Consider the following 21,289-nt stretch of genomic DNA (forward strand, 5'->3'; position numbering starts at 1 on the left):
TAACAGATATACATAATGAAACTGAAGTATTAACTCATTACAGAAAACAAACACGAATACATAATGCAAAGACCAACACAGAATAGACACACCCGACTCAGTCCTGGGCTCAACGCAGTAAATCATAAAAATGACGTCACATACGATGGCGAAAAGGCACAAAAATTACGTCACATTTAAATTTATGAAATTTCTGAAACAGCAGAAAAATGAAGTCACATATGAAAAACTATATCTCAAAAGTAAGATAGAATTAGGATCGATTAAAGATTATAATAGAACTAAATACTGATATTGCATTTAAACACAATGTATATTGCAATACTTATTAATAGCAATTAACTATAGTATATATATGTCCAACTTGAAACGTAAATTATCGTACAGATTACGTTGACCAAAATTAAATCTAATAAATGAAGGCGGTGATTATTTTTTCTTTCCATAACACATAAATATAATAGAAAAGACGTCAACACATTTGACAAAATCCGATGAGAACTACAAATATAACATTAAACATTTAAACTAAATACATGAATTTGGGATAGACAAGTACCGTAAAACGTCTTCTAGTAATGCGAATTCACACTCAGCAAAACAGTCACAATCGAGAATAAGTCACGTTTGGTAATTAAAAGATTAGACGACATAATGACAAACCACAATCTACCATGTGGTAAAAATGTCCTTAGCTAGTTGCCTTTTTTGTTTCTTTGATACATGTGACGTGGCTCTGTACTTTTATATCCCGCCAATGCGATATTATGCTATTGAAAAATTTGGTATTCTTGTCTTTCGTATTTGCTTATGTGCTTTGTCTGTGTGTCTTTTTATAATTCTTTGTTGCATGTTTCTTTGTTGTTATAGTGATTAAGATTATAACACAATGTATACTGCTGTACACCTATTTGTGACATTTTTACCTATTGTGTCTGTTTGTTTTGTTCCCACATTGTTGTCAATATAATGGAATTTGATGCGACTGGCGTACAGGTGAGACGTCTGGTTTGCTTTGAAACCAGCTTTAATCCATCATTTTCTACATTAGAAAATCCTTGCACCAAGTCAGGAGTGTGACAGTTGTTGTTCATTCGTATGGTGTGTTTGAGCTTTTTATTTTGACATTTTATTAGAGACTTTCCGTTTTGGATTTTCCTTGGAGTTCAGTATGTTTGTGATTTTTCTTTTTTTTATCATATATTTGTAATTATATGATTTAAAAATATCACTATTCTACTGCTTTAACTGCAGAAATTGTAACAGAATAAATAAATCAAGATGCTTCATAAAAAAAAACACTACTAAAACTAAATAAAAAGGGGTAACATATTGAAAGAGTAAAACACATTTATCACATTTAAACGACACACAAAATTAATGATTAAGAACAAAAATACAGTTATATACCATCTATTTATTTATACCATACATAAAACAAAGATCATGTAGGAAAATGGAAGTTTTTTTCCGAGTCACTTATATGACAGTTGTTTTCCGAGTCAGGAATATGATAGTTATTTTCCGAGTCAGGAATATGGAAGTTGTTTTCCGAGTCAGGAATATGGCAGTTGCTTTCCGAGTCAGGAATATGGCAGTTGTTTTCCGAGTCAGGAATTTGTTTTCCAAGTCAGGAATATGGCAGTTGTTTTCCGAGTCCAGAATACGGCAGTTATTTTCCGAGTCAGGAATATGACAGTTGTATTCCGAGTCAGAAATAAAACAGTTGTTTTCCGAGTCAGGAATATGACAGTTGTATTCCGTTCGCTCCATTGGTTGAAATAGTTTAACGTTAACTTTGATTTTGTTAGGTTTTATAAACTCCCTCTACTTTAATTTACCTTGGAGTTCGGTATTTTTGTGTATACTTTCTATATACATTACATCAGTACTAGAACATCATATGAATACCCTTAACCCTTCCGGAGCACCTGAGATCACCCCTAGTTTTTGGTGGGGTTCGTGTTGTTTATTCTTTAGTTTTCTATGTTGTGTCATGTGTACTATTGTTTTTCTGTTTGTCTTTTTCATTTTTAGCCATGGCGTTGTCAGTTTGTTTTAGATTTATGAGTTTGACTGTCCCTTTGGTATCTTTCGTCCCTCTTTTAATAAATATACACAAAAACGATACGTTATAAAATTTTAATATATAGCATAAATGAACAATGAATACAAGAATATTTCAAACGTCTAGGTAAAATGAAAGAGAAAACAAAGTTTGAATAGAATATGCACTCGCGAGAATATACTTTTGCAGTGTCTTATGAACTATGCAAAGAAAGAAAATAAAAATCTGCCTCAAGAGGATAAGCAATCTTTATAAATTGCGATATTGGAAATTAATGAATAAAATCAAATGTATCTACTGAGTTCCACCCCAGTCCCGGTTATTGTGGGGTTTTGTGTGTTCAAACTATAGTGGTATGCTGTATGTTTACCTTTCTTCGACTTATAGGTGTTTGGTATACAACTTTGTGTCTTCTAAATGATTTTATTCTACTGAAATCAATTTGACCGTTTCAATGAAGTATTGTAACAATGGCACCTTCACATTTGTTCTCCACCTTCTAATTGATTCAAAGGGCGGTTTGAACACAATATTTGTGATAATTAGCTTTGACGTTAGTGGGCTGATAAGTATTGAATTTATTGAGGTGTAACCTATCACAGTTATCATAACTTAAAAAAAACAGTTTAATATTTGTGTTTAAATAAAAGAAGATGTGGGCCAAAAGTAAATTAGACAGAAAACAAACGACAGCAAAAACGGAACAACATCTAGAAGGCAACACAAAGTATTCAACAATGGAAATAGTAAAGGTATCTATTCAACATGTCAAGCTGTAAGTTTTCCAAAAGTTGGCAGAAATTTAACAGAAACAATCAAACATAGGTCGTTTATACCCACTTCTTACAAAAAATGATGAAAAAGCATTGAAATATACTTCAACTAATGACGAGGTTCTAAAATTAGGACAGGAACTTATAAACAAAAATATATAGAAATGTAGCGGAATTAATAACAATAACACCCGAAGCGCTTTCTGGTTTTATTTTCATATCGAATGATTAACCCCAAAACTTTGAAACCCAACTATGTATAGATGGTCGAAGACTTGAAACCCAACTATTATAGATGGTCGAATACTTGAAACCCAACTATGTATAGATGGTCGAATACTTGAAACCCTACTATGTATAGATGGTCGAATACTTGAAACCCAACTATGTATAGATGGTCGAATACTTGAAACCCAACTATGTATAGATGGTCGAATACTTGCTACATGACTAATAGGAAAATAAACTTAGTCTGGCTGTTAACAAAAGTATAAACTTAGTATGGCTGTTAACAAAAGTATAAACTTAGTCTGGCTGTTAAGAATAGTATCAACTTAGTCTGGCTGTTAAGAACAGTATAATTATATCCATTGTCGATAAGTCTATTAAGCCAAGCAGACAGATATGGGCGACAGTTTAACCACTGTAAGCTAGTTTGATAAACAATATTACCGTTAAAAGCTAGATATGAAATAAACTCTTTTCTTACTGGAGATGACACGGGAGTGATCATAGAGTATTTAAAATTATGATATAAATAGACGTACGCAGATATTCCTTTACCCAGAATTCTCAGGGCTGGAAACTTGAATAGTAAAGATAGTTAGATAATTAAAAAAACAAGATATTTGTAGTCAAAACCGTCAAGCATGAATTTAAGAAGTTATAAGAAAATATCAAAGAGAAGCTTCAATCAAAGGACAGACAAAAATAAAAAATCAGAAGTCAGAATACTTAAAATCGATCAACAAAAGAAATGTTTTTGTAAAATTAAAATAGAACATTACTTATTCTTAACCAAATATGTTTATATTCTCGCGAATGTCAAAACAGCTACCTTATTACTGGACTATTAATTTCCATTGGATTTCAATTATTTTAACGTTGTGTCTACCATGTCAAATACGTGTTTTAGCAAATGACTACTCTAAAATTTGAACTAAGTAATCAGGACTCTGTGTGTTGTGCTTCGAAATGCATTTTCTGTAGAAGAAAAAAGTTGATCCTGAAATGTCTGTCCAGTTTGATTGAATTCTAATATCCTGTTTTCCATCCACATTAACATGGTCACAGTCTGAATTCCCCTCGGTAACAAACATAGATCTAAAAGTAAGAACCGGAAGCAGGGATTTCTTTTTGAATTGAAAATTACTTATAGTCATAGATGTTTCAAACATTTTCGAATTCAGGACTAAAGATGCATTATTTCCGTCATAATAATAAATATCCATTCGAAATTGTTTTCCGTGAAAATCAATATGGCGGATGGCAGAAAATGGACGGCGTGAAATAGGATTGGTTTCACCAACAACCAAAGATGATCCAAAAGGAATCCAATCAACACCAGGTGGCGTAATAGGTAAAATTCGAACATTACCATCCTGATATATGACAAAAATCTGACACCAGTTAATAGAATTCCATGGGACAGGTACATATATACGTAGGTAGTCAGCGTTACTAAATATTTTACCCGTTTCCATTACCCTTACTGTCATTGTATCATTATTCTGGGGCCACCAAAAGTCTTTGTCTACCCCTTCTAGGAGTGAACGTTCGTTTGAAAACATAGTAAAGGGGATATCTTGACGCACGTGTCTCTTCTCTATGGACAACCTTTTAACTATCAGAGAAGTTGTAAAGTTTTCTGGTAAAATAAAACTGATATAGTTTGGAGATGTTGACGACCACGTGAAGTCTGGAACATTCCATGTATGTTGTAACTTATCACTAGAAAATGTAATAGGCGATGATGATATCCATCTTGTTGTTCTTCCGTAATGAGAGAAAATAATATCAGTGTCGAATTTTATGGGACTAACTTGCAAATGGATATTGCTACCAATTTCGCTATTCACAGAGTCCGTTATTGGTCCTTCCAAATAGAACTTCAATAAGATAGTACGTCTCGACAAATATCTAGCCTCTCGCAAAACGAACCCTTTCGAAGTAAATAATGGCTGTCCTAGTGGATAGTTCCTGACACTAAATATTACAGATTCAGTCTGCTTGCAGTTTTTGAAGTCATGAATCTTGGTATTTTCAAAAGAGTGGTATGCAGGATGTATAGCGGTTACTTTTAATACTTTTGCTTGTTCGTGATAAATAGGGATGTTTATATTATCCACCTCTGCACACGTGGTATTATAGTTGTTATTTTTCACCCTTCCAACCACTGAAGAATTTAATTGATTTACATCAACTTTTGGTAGGTTTATACTTTCTAAACATATTGTGGAACACTGAAGAATATTCTTGGTTATATAAATTCCTGAAAAGTGAATCAGAAAATTATCAATAAAAAAATGGTCAGTGTCGGCGAACATTTTCTTAAAAGTGAGAAGGTGTCGTCCTGATAGAAGATTCATAGTAAAATTCAACCCTACACATGGTATGGATTTTACTTCACTTTTCGTTTCTGGCAATTCAAACGATGAGATATCATTTTCATCTACAGAAACTTGAAGCTGGCTCATATTTCCTTTATAATACCCGCACACTTGTTGTATAGTCACATAGTTGTCTTCGTTTAAACAGAAGTAAAAATTCAAGAGATCTTCACTTCCAACAAGGAGAGATTTTTCCTCTGCAATTTGTATGGTTTTGAAGTCAATGTTGTTCTGTGTGAGAAGGTGATTCTCTGCCTCCAGTTGGATCGTAGTAGCAGAAGTAGTTTTGAATTTGTCCAAGAAACTTAAGCCGATACACAGATAATACCAAGTCCACACATTAAAATTCAGCTTCATTTCTGGAAACAGAAAAAATATATAAAACAAAGATTTGCATTAGTGGTTAAAGATATAAACTTGCTCTTGGTATGAAAAAAAAACATAATCTAACGATTTATGAAAGTAAACACTGAAGGAAAACTTACCAATCGACAAGTATCTTGTTGTCTCTACTCACAAGTACATAGGGTGTATACGTTTTACAATCATATTACCTTCGATTGTATTACATTATTATGCTATAACATTCACTCATTATTTTTTAAATATAAAAAAAATTATATACAACATTTTTCAATTAATATCTGGTGGTCTTGCAACTACATTTTTTTTTTTTTATGTAATTAATGGCGAACTGTTTGGGTTTCTAATATCATTCACCGTCAGAAATTCACATTTTTATCTCGAGCAGAATATTTTCCAGCAAATTATTAGCTTGGAAACAATCTTCTATTAAATAAACTGTTACCAAAAGTTAGGTTTTCCACCACAAATCGGACTACAAATCATCAAGAGTGAATAGGGGACTATAGTATGGTCACTTTTGCCCCGCTTATGACCGATAGTGAAAACCTTGCGAAAAAGGTTTAGCCGTTCGATTGTTCAGGAAATATAAATACATAGCAATGTCCAGTCAGAAAGGGGTGTTCATTTTAAGAAGTAGAAATGAAGCCAGGAATGTCATATTAACCAAACACATTGTCATTCCGCCAATGAATTTGGAATATGCTCCTCAATCTCTTAATCAGAATAATCACGACTGAGTGTGACTTGAAATCATTAAGTAATGATAATAGGTTTAATATGAAGCAGATTTGTCAATATGTTGCATCTAACGCTCGGTGTAAATATAAAGACAAGCAAAAACCCTACTGATTTGGTAAAGAACATAGAGCAGGACAAGACTCAATAATTTCTTATTTCCTTTGTTTTAGTTGATTTTTTGTTATCTCTTAAGTGTCACAGGGGAAGCTTTGTGATTTAAACATTTATAAATAGCTCCACGTGTGCATGTACAGCTCCAAACATGGGAACCAAATCAAAGGTGCCTTTTGGTTATATCTTAATAGTTATGTGTCAAATCCAGTGTTGATACAGATATTAAATAGTGCTCTTTAATCAAATCACAATTAATTCATACGATTGAGAGATAGGACTTTTTTTATGCCCCACCTACGATAGTAGAGGGACATTATGTTTTCTGGTCTGTGCATCCGTTCATTAGTCCTTCCGTATGTCCTTTCGTCTGTCCTTCCGTCCTGTCGTCCCGCTTCAGGTTAAAGTTTTTGGTCAAGGTAGTTTTTGATGAAAATGAAATCCAATCAACTTGAAACTCAGTACACATGTGCCTTATGATATGATCTTTCTAATTTTAATGCCAAATTAGTGTTTTTGGCCAAAATTTCACGGTCCACTGAACATTAAAAATTATAGCGCAAATTTCAGGTAAAAGTTTTTGGTCAAGGTAGTTTTTGATGAAGTTGAAGTCCAATCAACTTGAAACTTAGTATACATGTTCCCTGTGATATGATCTTTTTAATTTAAATGCCAAATTAGAGTTTTTACCCCAATTTCACGGTCCACTAAACACAGAAAATGATAGTGCGAGTGGGGCATCCGTGTACTATGGACACATTCTTTTTTTATTTATTAATTAATTTCAGATGGTTTTTTTTTTATTCTGCGTAGCTCGTTTGTTCGCACTTCTTTTACGTAAATTCCTCATTTCCATTAGAAAAGTAAAATGTAGATGTTACATTAACGGACACGGTTATTTTTTATTTTCAAAACCATATACATACAAAGGCCAACAATGGATTGATTACTCGAACATAAAGGGTAAATATAGAATTTTTAAATCGTAATTTAATTACAAAACAATGGAATACTAAACTTGTTTATATCAGATTTACAAGGGACAGTGATTTTCTTATGTTATCAGGTTACCACTAAAACAGTGACGAATTTGAAGTTCAGACGACCGCTGAAAGGTAAAAATGTTGATAGTTTTTAAGTAATTAATCAAATACTTTTTTGATTAGAAGGAAAAAAAAGAAGTAAAACTGTGGTTTTGGAAAATATTGTAACTTGTTAATTGCAAGAATAATTCTAACGGAGAGCGAAGTCTTAGTTTTTATTGTAACTTCATTTGGTGTATTTCTTATTTGTAAGGCAGGAGAGGGAAGATTATTTATACATCTGTCTTTCGTACGAATATACAAACTACTGTTTTTATAAAAAGTACTACATAACTGTAATATTATTATAAATGTCATATTAGTGTAAGCATAATTGCAAACAACAATGATTTAAAGGGAAATCCCCATAAATGTCTTACAAAATGTATCGCTCTAATGCACTACAATATCAAATTCCAACCTAATATATATACCATTTGCTATTTCTACTATACTATAGTTATATTCGATCTAAACGTTCAATACTGTACATGATTATGTTCTATATATATATTTACAAAAAGTGTAAGATGTGGTATTCAGATTAAGAAATGAAATATTCATAACAATTTTAATTATATTATTTCTAACTAAAATTGTATGTTTTATTAGTTATCTAACATCTAGGTACTAAATATACCGATAAAGCATTATACATGTTGCAATTACCAATAATATTAATGTTTTACAGATGTACTGTTGAATTCGTTTTACTTTTGTGATTACTATAAAATCAAGAAATGTCGTCAACAAAGAAAGTCAAATCAAAACAAATTATCGAAGTCACTGTAGATCAGCCCAAAGAAAGGTAACTGTTTTCGGCTATTGGTACTTTACGGAACGGAACGGAACGGAACGGAACGGAACGGAACGGAATTTCATTTAAGGTATCCAAAGGGGGCATTTATCAAAATTTCGAAAAATCTTTAGAACAAAACAAACTTTAAAATTTCTGTGTTTTACGGTTTTCCATATACAAATAACACAAATGTATACTTAATCTCATCTTCACAGGTGATAATGTAATAATGTATAACATCGGGAAATATTCTGTAGATGAATATGTCGGATTGTCCTGATAAATTATCATGAAATTAACGCATTTGCAAGTCATGCATTATGATATCTAGACTGACCTCACGTCGTCCTTGATTAGAGACAGTGATCAAAATGAATCTGATTTAAACTTTTTAATTTATTTTTCCGTTCCGTTCCGTTCCGCAAAGTACCAATTGCTCTGAGGAATTGGTATTTAACGGAAAAAACGGAAACAGACATCTTTAATGTAATTAAAGCAGTATGATAAAAAAAAATTGTCTGACACCTCTTTTTGCATGAGTGGTATGTGTTTTAGATAGCATTTTCGACTTGATCAATAATAAAAAATTTAACACAAAGGCAGGTTACACAATAAGTCTTTCTCCTTCCATTATATTTTAAAAAAGAGGCCTTCAACAGCCCGTTCCGACGATGATTAGAGACAGTGATCAAGTTGAATCTGATGTAAACTTTCTAATTTATTTTTCCGTTCCGTTCCGTTCCGTTCCGCAAAGTACCAATTGCTCTGATGAATTGGTATTTAACGGAAAAAACGGAAACAGACATCTTTAATGTAATTAAAGCAGTATGATAAAAAAAAATTGTCTGACACCTCTTTTTGCATGAGTGGTATGTGTTTTAGATAGCATTTTCGACTTGATCAATAATAAAAAATTTAACACAAAGGCAGGTTACACAATAAGTCTTTCTCCTTCCATTATATTTTAAAAAAGAGGCCTTCAACAGCCCGTTCCGACGATGATTAGAGACAGTGATCAAGTTGAATCTGATGTAAACTTTTTAATTTATTTTTCCGTTCCGTTCCGTTCCGCAAAGTACCAATTGCTCTGAGGAATTGGTATTTAACGGAAAAAACGGAACAGACATCTTTAATGTAATTAAAGCAGTATGATAAAAAACAAATTGTCTGACACCTCTTTTTGCATGAGTGGTATGTGTTTTAGATAGCATTTTCGACTTGATCAATAATAAAAAAATTAACACAAAGGCAGGTTACACAAAAAGTCTTTCTCCTTCCATCGGTAATTATATTTTAAAAAAGGGGCCTTCAACAGCCCGTTCCGACGATGATTAGAGACAGTGATCAAGTTGAATCTGATGTAAACTTTTTAATTTATTTTTTCCGTTCCGTTCCGTTCCGCAAAGTACCAATTGCTCTGAGGAATTGGTATTTAACGGAAAAAACGGAAACAGACATCTTTAATGTAATTAAAGCAGTATGATAAAAAAAAATTGTCTGACACCTCTTTTTGCATGAGTGGTATGTGTTTTAGATAGCATTTTCGACTTGATCAATAATAAAAAATTTAACACAAAGGCAGGTTACACAAAAAGTCTTTCTCCTTCCATCGGTAATTATATTTTAAAAAAGGGGCCTTCAATAGCCCGTTCCGACGATGATTAGAGACAGTGATCAAGTTGAATCTGATGTAAACCTTTTTATTTATTTTTCCGTTCCGTTCCGTTCCGCAAAGTACCAATTGCTCTGAGGAATTGGTATTTAACGGAAAAAACGGAAACAGACATCTTTAATGTAATTAAAGCAGTATGATAAAAAAAATTGTCTGACACCTCTTTTTGCATTAGTGGTATGTGTTTTAGATAGCATTTTCGACTTGATCAATAATAAAAAATTTAACACAAAGGCAGGTTACACAATAAGTCTTTCTCCTTCCATTATATTTTAAAAAAGAGGCCTTCAACAGCCCGTTCCGACGATGATTAGAGACAGTGATCAAGTTGAATCTGATGTAAACTTTCTAATTTATTTTTCCGTTCCGTTCCGTTCCGTTCCGCAAAGTACCAATTGCTCTGATGAATTGGTATTTAACGGAAAAAACGGAAACAGACATCTTTAATGTAATTAAAGCAGTATGATAAAAAAAAATTGTCTGACACCTCTTTTTGCATGAGTGGTATGTGTTTTAGATAGCATTTTCGACTTGATCAATAATAAAAAATTTAACACAAAGGCAGGTTACACAATAAGTCTTTCTCCTTCCATTATATTTTAAAAAAGAGGCCTTCAACAGCCCGTTCCGACGATGATTAGAGACAGTGATCAAGTTGAATCTGATGTAAACTTTTTAATTTATTTTTCCGTTCCGTTCCGTTCCGCAAAGTACCAATTGCTCTGAGGAATTGGTATTTAACGGAAAAAACGGAACAGACATCTTTAATGTAATTAAAGCAGTATGATAAAAAACAAATTGTCTGACACCTCTTTTTGCATGAGTGGTATGTGTTTTAGATAGCATTTTCGACTTGATCAATAATAAAAAAATTAACACAAAGGCAGGTTACACAAAAAGTCTTTCTCCTTCCATCGGTAATTATATTTTAAAAAAGGGGCCTTCAACAGCCCGTTCCGACGATGATTAGAGACAGTGATCAAGTTGAATCTGATGTAAACTTTTTAATTTATTTTTTCCGTTCCGTTCCGTTCCGCAAAGTACCAATTGCTCTGAGGAATTGGTATTTAACGGAAAAAACGGAAACAGACATCTTTAATGTAATTAAAGCAGTATGATAAAAAAAAATTGTCTGACACCTCTTTTTGCATGAGTGGTATGTGTTTTAGATAGCATTTTCGACTTGATCAATAATAAAAAATTTAACACAAAGGCAGGTTACACAAAAAGTCTTTCTCCTTCCATCGGTAATTATATTTTAAAAAAGAGGCCTTCAACAGCCCGTTCCGACGATGATTAGAGACAGTGATCAAGTTGAATCTGATGTAAACTTTTTAATTTATTTTTCCGTTCCGTTCCGTTCCGCAAAGTACCAATTGCTCTGAGGAATTGGTATTTAACGGAAAAAACGGAACAGACATCTTTAATGTAATTAAAGCAGTATGATAAAAAAAAAATTGTCTGACACCTCTTTTTGCATGAGTGGTATGTGTTTTAGATAGCATTTTCGACTTGATCAATAATAAAAAATTTAACACAAAGGCAGGAGGTTACACAAAAAGTCTTTCTCCTTCCATCGGTAATTATATTTTAAAAAAGGGGCCTTCAACAGCCCGTTCCGACGATGATTAGAGACAGTGATCAAGTTGAATCTGATGTAAACTTTTTAATTTATTTTTTCCGTTCCGTTCCGTTCCGCAAAGTACCAATTGCTCTGAGGAATTGGTATTTAACGGAAAAAACGGAAACAGACATCTTTAATGTAATTAAAGCAGTATGATAAAAAAAAAATTGTCTGACACCTCTTTTTGCATGAGTGGTATGTGTTTTAGATAGCATTTCGACTTGATCAATATTTAAATAAACAGCTGCGCCATGAGCGCATGATACGCCCGTCGTCTTGTGAAAAAACATAAATCTTTTTTGAATAACACAGGGTTGTACAGGATGTCATGCTTAGTATATCCTGACTCATTCCTTATTCCCGCTCAATAGGAAGATTGTACAAGATGTATTTGGAAACCCGACGCAACATTAGCCTGTTAAGTTTTAAGCAATAGAGATACAGCGCAACATGTGAAAAAAACCATCTCTTTTTACAAAAAACTCAATAACTCGAAAATATAAAAATGAATCATCACTAAAAAGTATACAGATCTTTAGATTAATATAACAAAGAAGTGTGTAAAGTTTTAAGCAATAATCATAAATCGTTTTTATACGACCGCAAATTTTGAAAAAATTTTCGTCGTATATTGCTATCACGTTGGCGTCTGCGTCGTCGTCGTCGTCGTCGTCGTCGTCGTCGTCGTCGTCCGGCGTCCGAATACTTTTAGTTTTCGCACTCTAACTTTAGTAAAAGTGAATGGAAATCTATGAAATTTTAACACAAGGTTTATGACCACAAAAGGAAGGTTGGTATTGATTTTGGGAGTTTTGGTCCCAACATTTTAGGAATTAGGGGCCAAAAAGGGCCCAAATAAGCATTTTCTTGGTTTTCGCACTATAACTTTAGTTTAAGTTAATAGAAATCTATGAAATTTTGACACAAGGTTTATGACCACAAAAGAACGGTTGGGATTGATTTTGGGAGTTTTGGTCTCAACAGTTTAGGAATTAGGGGCCAAAAAAGGGCCCAAATAAGCATTATTCTTGGTTTTCGCACAATAACATTAGTTTAAGTAAATAGAAATCAATGAAATTTAAACACAATGTTAATGACTACAAAAGGAAGGTTGGTATTGATTTTGGGAGTTTAGGTCCCAACAGTTTAGGAATTAGGGGCCAAAAAGGGACCCAAATAAGCATTTTTCTTGGTTTTCGCACCATAACGTTAGTATAAGTAAATAGAAATCTATGAAATTGAAACACAAGGTTTATGACCATAAAAGAAAGGTTGGGTTTGATTTTGGGAGTTTTGGTCCCAACATAATAAGGGGCCCAAAGGGTCCAAAATTAAACTTTTGTTTGATTTCATCAAAATTGAATAATTGGGGTTCTTTGATATGCTGAATCTAACTGTCATGACTGTGTATGTAGATTCTTAACTTTTGGTCCCGTTTTCAAATTGGTCTACATTAAGGTTCAAAGGGTCCAAAATTAAACTTAGTTTGATTTTGACAAAAAATGAATCAGTTAGGTTCTTTGATATGCTGAATCTAAAAATGTACTTAGATTCTTGATTATTGGCCCAGTTTTCAAGTTGGTCCAAATCGGGGTCCAAAATTAAACTTTGTTTGATTTCATCAAAAATTGAATAAATGGGGTTCTTTGATATACCAAATCTAACTGTGTATGTAGATCCTTCATTTTTGGTCCTGTTTTCAAATTGGTCTACACTAAAGTCCAAAGGGTCCAAAATTAAACTTAGTCTGATTTTAACAAAAATTGAAATCTTGAAGTTCTTTGATATGCTGAATCCAAAAATGTACTTAGATTTTTTTATTATGGGCCCAGTTTTCAAGTTGGTCCAAATCAGGATCTAAAATTATTATATTAAGTATTGTGCAATAGCAAGTCTTTTCAATTGCACAGTATTGCGCAATGGCAAGAAATATCTAATTGCACAATATTGTGAAATATCAAATTTTTTTTTAATTAGAGTTATCTTTCTTTGTCCAGAATAGTAAGCAAGAAATATCTAATTGCAAAATATTGTGCAATAGCAAGATTTTTTTTTAATTGGAGTTATCTTTCTTTGTCCAGAATCAACTTAAATCTTTGTTATATACAATATACAATGTATATTCACTTTTTACTACCAACTGATAAATTAAAATAATCTTTACCATTCAGTGATAACAAGCAGTTTTTTTACATCTTAATATTTTATGATGTATTCAAATGAGTAGTTATTGTTGCAAACTCCATTAGAAATTTTAATTGAGATTAGTTTTGGAATAAGGGAAAGGGGGATGTGATTAAAAAAATTGGGTTCAATTTTTCTCATTTGAAATTTCATAAATAAAAAAGAAAATTTCTTCAAACATTTTTTTGAGAGGATTAATATTCAACAGCATAGTGAATTGCTCTAAGAGAAACAAAAATTTTAAGTTCATTAGAACACATTCATTCTGTGTCAGAAACCTATGCTGTGTCAACTATTTAATCACAATCCAAATTTAGAGCTGAATCCAGCTTGAATGTTGTGTCCATACTTGCCCTAACCGTTCAGGGTTCAACCTCTGCGGTCGTATAAAGCTACGCCCTGCGGAGCATCTGGTTGAGATATGGTGCGACATGTACCCCCCCCCCCCTTTTTTTTTACAAAGTACTCAATAACTCAAAAATAATATTATGAATCATCACCAAAAAGTATACAGATATTAAGATTAATATAACTAAGAAGTATTTAAAGTTTTAAGCCATAATCAAGAATCGTTTTTGAGATACGGTGCGACATGTGAAAAAAACACACCCCTGTTTTAGTTACAAAGTGTCGTAACTCAAAAAGTTGTAATCTTATTTTCACAAAAAAGTATACAGATCATTTTACCATTATACGAAACAACTATAATAAGTTTCGTGAAATTTGGATAAGTCGTTCTCAAGTTACGGTGCGACATGTTTACACCGGACAGACGGACAGACGGACGGACGGACGGACACTGAACATTTGTATACCATAATACGTCCCGTCAAAATTGACGGACGTATAAAAAATAACACAAAGACAGGTTAGACAAAAGGTCTTTCTACTTCCATTGGTAATTATATTTTAAAAAAGGGGCCTTCAACAGCCCGTTCCGACGATGATTAGAGACAGTGATCAAGTTGAATCTGATGTAAACTTTTTAATTTATTTTTCCGTTCCGTTCCGTTCCGCAAAATACCAATTGCTCTGAGGAATTGGTATTTAACGGAATCGAATGGAAACAGGCATGTTCTTGCTCCAAATCCGGAATTGTGGTTACCATTTTTGACTCTAATTTTTGAATCATCACTTTACTTCCTACTTGTTTTGAAAACAACTTGAGATATACTTTACATGTTATTTCCTTACTGTCTCGTAACGTGGTAAGCTTTTTATATCTATAATATTGTCATATATATTTAATTCTAACCACGTAAACGTTTTTTATGAGAAATCCCTATCGTAAAGTTAAATTTTTTGATATGACATGTGTATAATTTTCCACGCCAAATTTTAAATCTATGGAACGCCATTCGGGACATTTATGTATAGGTATACATGTATGGCATGCAATTTGGGATAAAATTTGTAAATGTGTTATATGTTTTTTGGGTTATTTTCATTGTATTTTTGAGCTGATAAAAATGTTGTTTATGCTTTATTGATGTTTTGATCATATTGTAAAGTTGTTTATTTTTTTTCTTTCAGTTTTTACCATACTTCTTATTGGAATGATGTACTACGCACCTATTGGATGTCATTTTCGGTGATTTATGCGAATAAAGTATTAACATTCTATAATTTGTTGGTTATCTGGTTGTTTACCCTAGAAACAGCACAAGGCATCTGTAATGTAATAAAATAGGTGCGTAGTACATCATTCCAATAAGAAGTATGGTAAAAACTGAAAGAAAAAAAATAAACAACTTTACAATATGATCAAAACATCAATAAAGCATAAACAACATTTTTATCAGCTCAAAAATACAATGAAAATAACCCAAAAAACATATAACACATTTACAAATTTTATCCCAAATTGCATGCCATACATGTATACCTATACATAAATGTCCCGAATGGCGTTCCATAGATTTAAAATTTGGCGTGGAAAATTATACACATGTCATATCAAAAAATTTAACTTTACGATAGGGATTTCTCATAAAAAACGTTTACGTGGTTAGAATTAAATATATATGACAATATTATAGATATAAAAAGCTTACCACGTTACGAGACAGTAAGGAAATAACATGTAAAGTGTATCTCAAGTTGTTTTCAAAACAAGTAGGAAGTAAAGTGATGATTCAAAAATTAGAGTCAAAAATGGTAACCACAATTCCGGATTTGGAGCCAGAACATGCCTGTTTCCATTCGATTCCGTTAAATACCAATTCCTCAGAGCAATTGGTATTTTGCGGAACGGAACGGAACGGAAAAATAAATTAAAAAGTTTACATCAGATTCAACTTGATCACTGTCTCTAATCATCGTCGGAACGGGCTGTTGAAGGCCCCCTTTTTAAAATATAATTACCAATGGAAGTAGAAAGACCTTTTGTCTAACCTGTCTTTGTGTTATTTTTTATACGTCCGTCAATTTTGACGGGACGTATTATGGTATACAAATATTCAGTGTCCGTCCGTCCGTCCGTCTGTCCGTCTGTCCGGTGTAAACATGTCGCACCGTAACTTGAGAACGACTTATCCAAATTTCATGAAACTTAATATAGTTGTTTCGTATAATGGTAAAATGATCTGTATACTTTTTTGTGAAAATAAGATTACAACTTTTTGAGTTACGACACTTTGTAACTAAAACAGGGGTGTGTTTTTTTCACATGTCGCACCGTATCTCAAAAACGATTCTTGATTATGGCTTAAAACTTTAAATACTTCTTAGTTATATTAATCTTAATATCTGTATACTTTTTGGTGATGATTCAAAATTTCATTTTTGAGTTATTGAGTACTTTGTAAAAAAAAAGGGGGGGGGTTACATGTCGCACCATATCTCAAAAACGATTTATGATTATTGCTTAAAACTTTACACACTTCTTTGTTATATTAATCTAAAGATCTGTATACTTTTTAGTGATGATTCATTTTTATATTTTCGAGTTATTGAGTTTTTTGTAAAAAGAGATGGTTTTTTTCACATGTTGCGCTGTATCTCTATTGCTTAAAACTTAACAGGCTAATGTTGCGTCGGGTTTCCAAATACATCTTGTACAATCTTCCTATTGAGCGGGAATAAGGAATGAGTCAGGATATACTAAGCATGACATCCTGTACAACCCTGTGTTATTCAAAAAAGATTTATGTTTTTTCACAAGACGACGGGCGTATCATGCGCTCATGGCGCAGCTGTTTATTTAAATATTGATCAAGTCGAAATGCTATCTAAAACACATACCACTCATGCAAAAAGAGGTGTCAGACAATTTTTTTTTATCATACTGCTTTAATTACATTAAAGATGTCTGTTTCCGTTTTTTCCGTTAAATACCAATTCATCAGAGCAATTGGTACTTTGCGGAACGGAACGGAACGGAAAAATAAATTAGAAAGTTTACATCAGATTCAACTGGATCACTGTCTCTAATCATCGTCGGAACGGGCTGTTGAAGGCCCCTTTTTTAAAATATAATTACCGATGGAAGGAGAAAGACTTTTTGTGTAACCTGCCTTAAATTTTTTATTATTGATCAAGTCGAAAATGCTATCTAAAACACATACCACTAATGCAAAAAGAGGTGTCAGACAATTTTTTTATCATACTGCTTTAATTACATTAAAGATGTCTGTTTCCGTTTTTTCCGTTAAATACCAATTCCTCAGAGCAATTGGTACTTTGCGGAACGGAACGGAACGGAAAAATAAATAAAAAGGTTTACATCAGATTCAACTTGATCACTGTCTCTAATCATCGTCGGAACGGGCTATTGAAGGCCCCTTTTTTAAAATATAATTACCGATGGAAGGAGAAAGACTTTTTGTGTAACCTGCCTTTGTGTTAAATTTTTTATTATTGATCAAGTCGAAAATGCTATCTAAAACACATACCACTCATGCAAAAAGAGGTGTCAGACAATTTTTTTTAATCATACTGCTTTAATTACATTAAAGATGTCTGTTTCCGTTTTTTCCGTTAAATACCAATTCCTCAGAGCAATTGGTACTTTGCGGAACGGAACGGAACGGAAAAAATAAATTAAAAAGTTTACATCAGATTCAACTTGATCACTGTCTCTAATCATCGTCGGAACGGGCTGTTGAAGGCCCCTTTTTTAAAATATAATTACCGATGGAAGGAGAAAGACTTTTTGTGTAACCTGCCTTTGTGTTAATTTTTTTATTATTGATCAAGTCGAAAATGCTATCTAAAACACATACCACTCATACAAAAAGAGGTGTCAGACAATTTTTTTTTATCATACTGCATAATTACATTAAAGATGTCTGTTTCCGTTTTTTCCGTTAAATACCAATTCCTCAGAGCAATTGGTACTTTGCGGAACGGAACGGAACGGAAAAATAAATTAAAAAGTTTACATCAGATTCAACTGGATCACTGTCTCTAATCATCGTCGGAACGGGCTGTTGAAGGCCCCTTTTTTAAAATAGAATTACCGATGGAAGGAGAAAGACTTTTTGTGTAACCTGCCTTTGTGTTAAATTTTTTATTATTGATCAAGTCGAAAATGCTATCTAAAACACATACCACTCATGCAAAAAGAGGTGTCAGACAATTTTTTTTATCATACTGCTTTAATTACATTAAAGATGTCTGTTCCGTTTTTTCCGTTAAATACCAATTCCTCAGAGCAATTGGTACTTTGCGGAACGGAACGGAACGGAAAAATAAATTAAAAAGTTTACATCAGATTCAACTTGATCACTGTCTCTAATCATCGTCGGAACGGGCTGTTGAAGGCCTCTTTTTTAAAATATAATGGAAGGAGAAAGACTTATTGTGTAACCTGCCTTTGTGTTAAATTTTTTATTATTGATCAAGTCGAAAATGCTATCTAAAACACATACCACTCATGCAAAAAGAGGTGTCAGACAATTTTTTTTTATCATACTGCTTTAATTACATTAAAGATGTCTGTTTCCGTTTTTTCCGTTAAATACCAATTCCTCAGAGCAATTGGTACTTTGCGGAACGGAACGGAACGGAAAAATAAATTAAAAAGTTTAAATCAGATTCATTTTGATCACTGTCTCTAATCAAGGACGACGTGAGGTCAGTCTAGATATCATAATGCATGACTTGCAAATGCGTTAATTTCATGATAATTTATCAGGACAATCCGACATATTCATCTACAGAATATTTCCCGATGTTATACATTATTACATTATCACCTGTGAAGATGAGATTAAGTATACATTTGTGTTATTTGTATATGGAAAACCGTAAAACACAGAAATTTTAAAGTTTGTTTTGTTTTAAAGATTTTTCGAAATTTTGATAAATGCCCCCTTTGGATACCTTAAATGAAATTCCGTTCCGTTCCGTTCCGTTCCGTAAAGTACCAATAGCCACTGTTTTCTACTAAGAACTTAAGCCCCAGTCACACTGTTACGTTTCAAGAGTTACGTTTTACTATGTTTTGTAAGCGTAGCGAAACGGGAATATACGTAACGAAGCGTATCGAAACGTTGTGATCCTTTGTTCAAAACGGGAGCTGCTCCGTGTGTTTTGAAAATTCAACAACAAACGTCGCGAAAATTGAAACGTAGTTGAAACCTAGTAAATACGTATCAAAGCTAGGCGGAACGTAGCAAAACGTGCTTACTACGTATTGAAAAGTTTCATTGCGTTGTGGAAACGTGGGTCTACACGTACTAATACGTAGCAGAACGTGAAAAGATCGTTGCACAAACCTAGCTGTCAAAACAACGGGACATTTTTATTCAAAACGTAGTTGAAAGGTAGCATTTTAAAACGTAGTAAAACGTGACAGTATGACTGGGGCTTAGATTATTTACACGTCTTTTAATACAAAAAGGGAGTTTTAATGTCTTAAACCCAGTACCGGTGCGCTTCTATGTTAATAAAATAAATGTTAACATAAGAAAACCCCATGACTGGAGATGATACGGAATTATAGAATACATGACATTAACCATATTAACGGTACCTTCTTTTTTCAGTTTCAAATATGCGGAATTTATGCTGTTTTTAAAGAATGCGATTGAAGGAATATGTTTAGATTTTCCTTCAAACAGTTGAAAACATATAAAGTGATACTCAATAAGAGATCCTTAAGTTTGGCAATCAAGTATTTGATGCAATACAAATGAAAAACCACAGAACCCTTAGCTCAATATAACAATTAGAAGATTTAGTATGATAACCAATGATATCAGCTAAAAAGGGCCCAAAATAACAAATGTAAAACAGTTCAAACGAGAAAACTAACGGTCTGGTAAACTTACTATACTATCAATACATTCGTATGTTACAACAAGATATAAATATTACAAACTTTCTTCTGTTATAAGTTTTCTACATTTGAATGTCTGATGTGTAATATATTTTTCCAGACCGTCCACACAGATACATTTGAATGAACAATTTTCGATAGATTTGGAAGACTTAACATACAAGAAAACAAAAGAGTCTACGAATGAAACCACATTTGACAGGTAACTTAAAATCATTTTCTATATTTATTCGTCTTGCAACTGGTACGGATACAGGCTTGCTATATAATTTGTATACAATTCGCTAAGTTAAAATTATTATTTCTTTAAAAGGTCAGGCGACATTTGTAATACTTTTATAAAAAAAATAATGCAGAGTAGATAGTTAGCTTCTTTTTTTAGAAGCGAGAACAAATTTATCCGCACTAAGTTATATTATGTGACGACTTACATTTCATTGCTGAAATGCTTCGGTACTGACATCATATTTAACGTACCTTTCTTTAATTCTCCGTTAGTGAAATAATTTAGAAATAAAGTAAACAGCAAATAATTATTTTCATTTTAAATTTTGTTGAACTATCTAAAATTTGTCTACGTGATCTGCATTAAATAACTTAATATGTTTTATATTGTAGTTGTTGTCATAATACATTAATAAAGTATATGTATGCCTACCTTTCAGTGAAATATTAAGAACTGATCACTTGTCTTTTAATATTTCTTAAGCTTTTGAGTATTAGATCAAATTAATGTGATTCATACACCTCCCACTTAATAAGACAAATACAATTAACATTAATTTCATATACTTTGTTGTTAATAATCATAAATCTGATATTGATATATAAATTTTTCGGGGCGTTGTCATAATTACGTAATGGTTTGAAACCACTTTGACGTTTACAGGAAGCTTTACATAATAAAAGTCCACGTATATGCAGTAAGTCGTGAAGATATAAAAATTAATGAAAACAATGCATATTTGACGCCTTCAAAG

General features: G+C 32.7%; 2 protein-coding genes across 3 annotated transcripts in view; one reads left to right on the plus strand and one right to left on the minus strand.

Moving 5' to 3' along the window:
• Positions 1-3,801: 3,801 nt before the first annotated feature.
• Positions 3,802-20,986, minus strand: LOC143065303 (uncharacterized). The gene is made up of 2 exons (XM_076238806.1): positions 20,968-20,986; positions 3,802-5,809 (listed from the first exon to the last, which is right to left on the minus strand). Exon 2 carries the CDS (start codon positions 5,805-5,807, stop codon positions 3,984-3,986), a length of 1,824 nt encoding a protein of 607 aa, XP_076094921.1. The 5' UTR covers positions 5,808-5,809; positions 20,968-20,986; the 3' UTR covers positions 3,802-3,983.
• LOC143065301 (uncharacterized) overlaps positions 7,712-21,289 on the plus strand; it is a 28,956-nt gene continuing 15,378 nt past the window's right edge. For both annotated transcript variants that reach the window (XM_076238804.1, XM_076238805.1), the window contains exons 1-3: positions 7,712-7,780; positions 8,439-8,555; positions 20,410-20,511. In XM_076238804.1, coding sequence (XP_076094919.1) covers positions 8,488-8,555; positions 20,410-20,511 — 170 coding nt within the window. In that variant the 5' untranslated portion in view covers positions 7,712-7,780; positions 8,439-8,487. The remainder of the gene's footprint in view (positions 7,781-8,438; positions 8,556-20,409; positions 20,512-21,289) is intronic.

The sequence above is a fragment of the Mytilus galloprovincialis genome, chromosome 2, assembly GCF_965363235.1.
Source record: "Mytilus galloprovincialis chromosome 2, xbMytGall1.hap1.1, whole genome shotgun sequence".
Taxonomy (NCBI): domain Eukaryota; kingdom Metazoa; phylum Mollusca; class Bivalvia; order Mytilida; family Mytilidae; genus Mytilus; species Mytilus galloprovincialis.